General features: G+C 44.3%; 1 protein-coding gene across 1 annotated transcript; it reads left to right on the forward strand.

Annotated features, from left to right (window-relative positions):
- The first annotated feature begins 88 nt into the window (after positions 1-88).
- Positions 89-7,316, forward strand: LOC119322590 (BRCT domain-containing protein At4g02110-like). The gene is made up of 9 exons (XM_037596074.1): positions 89-175; positions 268-372; positions 456-557; positions 1,405-1,489; positions 2,369-2,435; positions 2,528-2,572; positions 2,670-5,804; positions 6,056-6,272; positions 6,459-7,316. The coding sequence occupies exons 1-9, from the start codon at positions 98-100 to the stop codon at positions 7,032-7,034; spliced, it is 4,410 nt and encodes a 1,469-aa protein (XP_037451971.1). The 5' UTR covers positions 89-97; the 3' UTR covers positions 7,035-7,316.
- The last annotated feature ends 340 nt before the right edge of the window (positions 7,317-7,656 follow it).

Below are 7,656 nucleotides of genomic sequence, written 5' to 3' on the forward strand. Positions count from 1 at the left end.
CCGCCCCTTCTCTTCCCACTTCCCCCCCCGCGCGCCCGGCCCTTTTTCTGTCGGACGCTAACCTCCGTTGCCGCCTTTCCTGCAGTACCGGTCGGAGATGGTGCGGCGCGGCGGCGCCGACGCCGGGAGGCTCGGCGGCGGGTGCACCCACGTCGTCGCCTGCGGCCGCGTCTACGTGAGTCTCGCATACCACGGCTCTCCGCTTCTTGTTTCTTCGCCGTGGCTTTCTTGGGGATCTGGGACCGATTTGGGGCTTTGCGTGTGCAGGACGACCCCGTGTGCGCGGCGGCGCGGGCGCAAGGGAACAAGGTCGTCAGCGAGCTCTGGGTGGACGATAGCCTCGACCGTGGTTTTCTCGCCGACGCCGACAGGGTCCGTTTCCTTGCTAACATACTGGCCACACTTCTGTCACTGGTTTAGTTTCCTGATGAAGCAGGATTTTTTTTCTTTGCCAGGTTATTTACTGGCCAACAAAAGATTTGAACGGAATACCAGGCAGCGACTCGCTGCAGATTTGTCTGACCGGGTACCAAAGGAATGACCGTGAAGATATAATGGTAACGGCTTGCCACTCGTATCTCCCTAGTCAAAAACTCTGAAGCACGAGTTATGGCAGCCTTTAGTTGATTCCCTTTAAACATAACACATCAAGGTGGAGTTTTTGTCACATCGTGTTGTTCCATTTTTGACTTATAATAATCCCGTTCTAGAGCTTCCTTTCGAATTCATAGCATCATGACCGATGATCTGTAAGGTGTTTTCATCATTGCAGCACCAATTTAAGTGGAAGTGCATGTAACATTGAGCGCACATGCTTCAGAGTTGAATTTTGTTTTTGTTGGGTCAGCTCAACCCAAAAGAACTGTGTCACACCCATGGTTAGCTATAGAATACACTAGCCTCACGTTTCTGATTTCTTTGTAGTATTCCAGGAGTTGAGTGACTGCTTTAGATGGTGAAATGTTAACTACTACTCCCTCCGTTCCTAAATATAAGTCTTTTAAGAGATTTCACTATGGACTACATACGGAGCAAAATGAGTGAATCTACACTCTAAAATATGTCTATATACATCCGTATGTAGTTTGTAGTGGAATCTCTAAAAAGATTTTTATTTAGGAACGGAGGGAGTACTATTTAGTTCATCTGACCATAACATATAGCCCAATTACTTTTCTTTTTTTCTATAGCAAACAGTTCCTATTTGGTTTGGACCCATCACATGGGTGTCATATATGTAGTCTTGAGGATAATTTTGTTTACCTGTCCTTATGTTGATGCCACAGTACCTTGTTTTTGTGGAATTTGTTGGCAGATTCCTGATATGTAGTCGAGTTCATGGATTTTGTGGTTCACCAGTTATATATCTTGACTTATAGTGTTCCTTTTTCATTCTAAATGCAGAAAATGGTCTCTTTGATGGGCGCACAGTTCTCCAAGCCTTTGTTAGGGCATGTAGTCACTCATCTTGTGTGCTATAAATTTGAAGGTTTGTTACTTTTAGCAGCCAGTCAGTGCCATAAATACGCATATACAAGTCATTTTTGTTTTGTCGCTTTTCGCTCCACGCACTTTCGTTGCTGTTATTTTTCAGTACTGACCATACATTTGTGAAAGCTGACATGAAAACTTTATTTCTTATTACTGTTATTTGTGGCTCTTTGCTTTGGATATGATGCTTATAATTTTGTTGCTAGAACTAACTCTATGGACCAGTAAGAAACTAAGAATCTTATACCCAAAATTGGTATCTTGGTGTCACATAGACTTAGCTAGCCAAATTAATAAAAATAATACCAGCCACTCTGGTTCACGTTTTAGGTCAGAGGGAGCCGGCACAAGTGGAAATGTTGAGTAAAATTTTTTGATGTCATTTGGTGGTTGAACACTACTTGAACGCATAGATGGCATCACATTGTCAGTATTTGCTTTTCTTGTCTTTATGTGAGCCATATAAAAGTAATCTCATGATCATAGACAACCTTTGATATGTGTGGTGTACAAAATATGATGCCCGCGTGCTCCTGATCTTTCCTTTTCCAGTTTGGTTTCTTCCTTTTCTGTTTTTGGTCCTTGTAGTTTGAACTGCTGGTTTGTGATAATAGAAACCAGAGAGGAAGATCTTTAAATAGTGTTTTATGATGAGCATAAGAAGTTGTGAGATTTGGTAAAAAGTGTGCCGTGTATCTTGGGAAGAAAAGTTACTCTTTGTATCGCTTAGAAAGCCTCTGATGAAACATAGGCTTCTCAGTAACTTCAAATAAATCGCAACATGCCTATCGAATGTCTGTTTTGGATCATTTCTTTGTGCATGAGAAATTGTTATATGCTCCTTGATTGTGACATCTTGTTTTTTCAAATGAACCAGGTGAGAAGTATGAGCTTGCCAAAAGGCTGGGGATCAAGCTTGCTAATCACCGGTGGTTGGAAGATTGGTACTGCACATAAGCTTTTCTTTATAATAATCTTAACTATAAAGTTCACATGTTAAATATAGTTATATTATTGATTTTTTTTTCCTTTGCAGCTTAAAGTCATGGGAAATTCTTCCAGTAGATGATTATAACAAGAGGCAAGTAAAAGTACAGTTGCATACTCCCAACCCAAGGATAATAATCTTAACTATAATGCTTGCTAGGGAAATTAATTCTGTCTATTTATTTATTCAGTAGCTGGCAACTAGAGATAATGGAGGTGCAAGCCAAGGATTCAGAAGATGAAGTAGAAGATGATCGAAAGCCATTCAACAACAGATCTGGAGTTAAGCATACTCCCAACCCAAAAAACAGCATAGGAACTTCTCACAATCCTGAGGTTGATGTACCTATTATTCCCAATGATAATCAAAATATGGCTGTGGATAGACATCTGAACACTCCAGGTCAGATCAGAAATGAAGAAAGTGTCGTCAACAATACACATGATATCGCAGCTCAAGGCACTCCTAACATTAGTAGGTTGGCAAGTTCTGATAACACTGATAGTGGTGCTCCCGTTCAAACTCCTCCTGTTATCAGTGGCAATAGAGAGGAAGTTGCAGTAAGAAATTTGAACAGTCCAAATCAGGTCCAGCCAGCAGAATACAAATATGTTGGTACAGACATTGCAACTGGTGCATTGGGGACCCCAAGCTCAAGCAGGATGACAGTTTCTGCTAACCATCATTCCCATTCCCCAGATGAGACCCTCATGGTACCAAAGAACATAGCAACTCCTATAGCAATGAATGCAGGTGCCCACAGTGCTAGCATGGAGGTTGATGGTTCAGTGGTTAACAATGGCAATGCAGAAGTTTCTGAATCAGGGATTGAAAAAACGATTCCTCACCAGTATGCTGGTGTGACCTCTAAAAAGGGCTCCAGTAGTACAAGTACAACAGAAAAACAAACAACACCACTGAAGAAGGTTCCACTTAGCAGAGTGGCGAGTGCCCTTGCTAAGAAGCAACAGAGTGTTCCCTCTAAGTTAAATGATGCACATGTAGGATCCAATTTGGAGTTCACTAAGGTGACTTCTCAGGAAAATATTGAGACCCAATCCTCAGATGAGACCGTGATGGTACAAACGAACATAGCAACTCCTAGGGCAAAGAACCCAGGTGCCAAGAGGCCCCACAGTGCTAACATGGAGGTTGATGGATCAGTGGTTCACAATGACAAGGCAGTAGTTTCTGAATCAGAGACTGGCAAAACGATTCCTCACCAGCATGCTGGTGTAACGTCTGAAAAGGGCACCAGTAGTGCAAGTGCAACAGAAAGGAAAGCAAAGTCCCCAAAGAAGGCTGCAGTTGGTGGAATGAGAAGAAGTGGTCTTGCGAAGAGGCAACAGGGTGTTCACACTAAGACAAATGATGCACAGGTAGGATCTGATTTGGAGTTGGGTAAGGTGACTACTCAGGAAAATATCGAGATCCACTCTTCAAGTGAGGCTCTCATGGTACCACAGAACATAGCAACTCCTAAAGCAAAGAATGCAGGTGCCAAGAGGCCCCGTGGTGCTAGCATGGAGGTTGATGTATCATTGGTTGGCAATGGTAAGGCAGTAGTTTCTGAATCAGAGACTGGCAAAATGATTCCTCGCCCGCATGCTGGTGCAACCTCTGAAAAGGACACCAGTAGTGCAAGTGCAACAGAAAGAAAGACAACACCTCCAAAGAAGGTTCCAGTTGGTGGAGCGAGAAGAAGTGCCCTTGCGAAGAGACAACAGAGTATTCACACCGAGTTAAATGATGCACATGTAGAATCTGATTTGGAGTTGAGTAAGGTGATTTCTCAGGAAAATATCGAGACAGACCCTAAGAGGTTTTGTAGCGGCGCAAATGATGATGAACATGGAAGAAAGTCACCCAAGAAGTTGCCTAATACCAGAGTGAAAAATACAGTTGTTAAGAAGTCTCGAAAATCTGACACCAGCACGACCATTGAACCACCAGTTGATAAAGCTGAAACAGTCCCTGCAGAGTCACTGTTTGATGACTTGTTTCCTTCAGAAAATGTTAAAGATGACCCCAAAAAGCTTTCAAGCAGTGCAAGTGTGGATGGTTGTGGCACAGTTTCCCCTGAGAACATATTGAGAACTAGAGTTAGGAAAGTGGTTGCCAAGAGGAAAATAAAAAATGTGGAAGACAAGTCAGGCAGCAAGCATTGCAAAATTGGTAGTAGCATTGTATCTGCAGCTAAAACATTCTCATCAAAGAGAATGGAAAGTGAATGCAATATTGAGAAAGCAACTGCCGGCCAAGACTCCCTGAAAGACAATAATGATGGTACGAGAGACGTATCTGAATTGTCTTGCGAAGATACTGTCACAGTAGACAAGTCAGAAGGAATGCACAATTCCAAGTTGAGAAGTAGTGGAAGAAATAAAGCTCCTGCTTCAGAGCATGACAATGATAACCAACAAGACCATGGTGATCTCAGTTTGAAAACCAGTCATGGAAATGGTGGTTTGAATTCCAAATTTGCTTTGAAATCAAAGAAGAACAAAACAGGTATGCTTGACAAGCATGGAGGGATAGACAAGTCAGAAGGAATGCACACTTCTAAGTTGAGATGCAGTAAAAGAAATCAAGCTCCTGCTTCTGACCATGACAACGATAACCGACAAGACCATGGTAGCAAAGATACTGTCACTGTGGACAAGTCAGAAGGAACTCACAATTCTAAGTTGAGATCTAGTGCAAGAAATAAAGCTCCTGCATCAGAACATGACAATGAGAACCAGCAAGATCATGGTGGCAAAGATACTGTCACCGTAGGCAAGTCAGAAGGAATGCACAATTCTAAGTTGAGAAGTAGGGGAAGAAATAAAGCTCCTGCTTCAGACCATGACACTGAGAACCGACAAGACCATGGTAGCAAAGATACTGTCACCGTAGACAAGTCAGAAGGAATACACAATTCTAAGCTGAGATCTAGTGCAAGAAATAAAACTCCTTCAGACCATGATAATGAGAACCGACAAAACCATGATCTGAATTCCAAATTTGCCTTGGAATCCAATTGTGGAAATGGTGATCTGAATTCCAAATTTGCTTTGGAATCAATGAAGAACAACACGGACGTTCTTGAAAAGCATGGAGGGATTGAAGGAAATGGAGCTGGAACCTTGATCACATTGGACCCTGCATGCTTTATTTTAAGTGGACATCGTCAGCAGAGAAAAGAATACCGGTCAATACTTAGACGCCTGAAGGGACGAGTTTGCAGGGATTCACATCATTGGGCATATCAAGCAACACATTTTATTGCCCCGAACCCCCTTAGGAGAACTGAGAAGTTCTTTGCAGCTGCTGCTGCAGGCAGGTACAAACTGAAACCGTGATCTAGATCCCTAGGAACTTAAATTTTGCAGTATAGCTAACAGTTTCTTATTTACTTATTTTGTAGTCCTTCGTCAATGAGACCAGAAAGAAAATAATATACTGCTTAATTGAAAAAAAATGACATGTTTGCTACATATGCACGTGGCTTGCATTTTGTCTTACCTACTTACTATCTTGCTAAAGTCTGCCACGTCACAAATCTGAATGTTAGCTCCTTTTCTCCTGAAATAGGTGGATCCTCAAGAGTGATTACTTGACCTCTTGCAATGAGGCTGGCAAGTTATTGGCTGAAGAGCCGTTTGAATGGTCTGGTACGGGCCTCAATGAGGGTGAAACGATTAGCTTTGAAGCTCCCAGGAAATGGCGTGTTCTAAGGCAGCAGATGGGTCATGGTGCCTTCTACGGAATGCAGATAGTCGTCTATGGACAGCTCATTGCTCTGTCACTGGTGAGTCTTGTTTGTCAATCAACTTACCTGCCAAAATTATCAGTGATAAAATACTTCTGACAGAGCAATGCATGCATTGTGAGCTTATGTAGCACCTGCATCCTAGCAACCTCCCTGCCATACGGAGGTTCCATCGTTCTTTGTCCTCCGGTTCATCTTAAGAACTTTCTTGTTCATCCCTACCAGGATACGGTGAAGCGTGCGGTGCGTGCAGGCGACGGCAACATCCTAGCAACCGCACCGCCATACACTCGGTTCCTGGACTCCGGTGTCGACTTCGCTGTGATCTCAGCGGGCATGCCCAGCGTGGACGCATGGGTCCAAGAGTTCATCCGTCACGACATCCCGTGCATCAGCGCCGACTATCTGGTCGAGTACGTCTGCAAGCCTGGCTACCCCCTGGACACGCACGTCCTCTTCAAGACGAACCGTCTGGCCAACAAGTCCCTGGACAAGCTGCTGAAGAACCAGCAGGAGGTAGCCACGGATAACCTGGAAGCATCCGAGGACGATGGCGATGATGACCTGAGCTGTGCAGCCTGCGGGAGCACGGACCGGGCGGAGGTGATGCTGATCTGCGGCAGCGAGGACGGCACGGTCGGCTGCGGGGTCGGCATGCACATCGACTGCTGCGACCCTCCCCTGGACCGCGTCCCGGACGACGACTGGCTGTGCCCCAAGTGCGAGGCGCCCAAGGCCAAGAAGAAACCCCCGAGGGGCGCGGCGAGCAAGTCGAGAGGATCATCCAAGCAGCGGAGGTGATTCTGGTTCTCTCGTCTTGTGTAGTACACTCCCTGTTTTATCGAACACAGACAGAATAAAGTGTATAACGGTGTGTAATATAAGCTTTGATATCGACAGAAATGCCGCCTCAGCATTTCTCTTGTAATAGTTGCTCTTTTTTCATCCACAGCAGTTTTCACTTGGCTTTTATCAGTGTGCAGTGATAGTGATTATGATTTGTTGTAAAACCTTCCGAGCGGAGGAGTGTCTTCTGCAACTTCCATTTCATTTGGTGTTTTTGGTGTATGTGACTTCCATTCAGTTTCCCTCTGTTCACAAATAGTAGTATAAGATGTTCTGGATATTTCAATATGGATTATATACATACTGAAATGGGTGAAATAAACACACTAAAGCATGTATATAATGGTTGATGGTATAATAACAATATCGAGGGACATCTACATGGAACATTATGAACGGGTGATGTGAACAGAGAGTTAGTTCGCCTCCTTAATTTGGTCTCCTTGCAGCGGCAGCATCGGGTGCGGCGGTGTTCCGAACGGGCGATTCAGGCGATTTGAGGGGATTCAGGCTATAACTTAGGCGACAATTCGGGCGAGGGGCTTCCCGCCGACGAGGAGACTCCGGTGGTGGGGGG

Source organism: Triticum dicoccoides, chromosome 6B (assembly GCF_002162155.2).
Source record: "Triticum dicoccoides isolate Atlit2015 ecotype Zavitan chromosome 6B, WEW_v2.0, whole genome shotgun sequence".
Taxonomy (NCBI): domain Eukaryota; kingdom Viridiplantae; phylum Streptophyta; class Magnoliopsida; order Poales; family Poaceae; genus Triticum; species Triticum dicoccoides.

What these genes read in the sequence shown, in the direction of transcription:
- LOC119322590 (XM_037596074.1), top strand. Translation starts at nt 98, where the DNA reads ATGGTGCGGCGCGGCGGCGCCGACGCCGGGAGGCTCGGCGGCGGGTGC. An exon ending in GTAGATGATTATAACAAGAG is followed by an intron (nt 2,573 to 2,669) that starts GCAAGTAAAAGT and finishes TTATTTATTCAG; the next exon opens with TAGCTGGCAACTAGAGATAA. An exon ending in AGCTCATTGCTCTGTCACTG is followed by an intron (nt 6,273 to 6,458) that starts GTGAGTCTTGTT and finishes CATCCCTACCAG; the next exon opens with GATACGGTGAAGCGTGCGGT.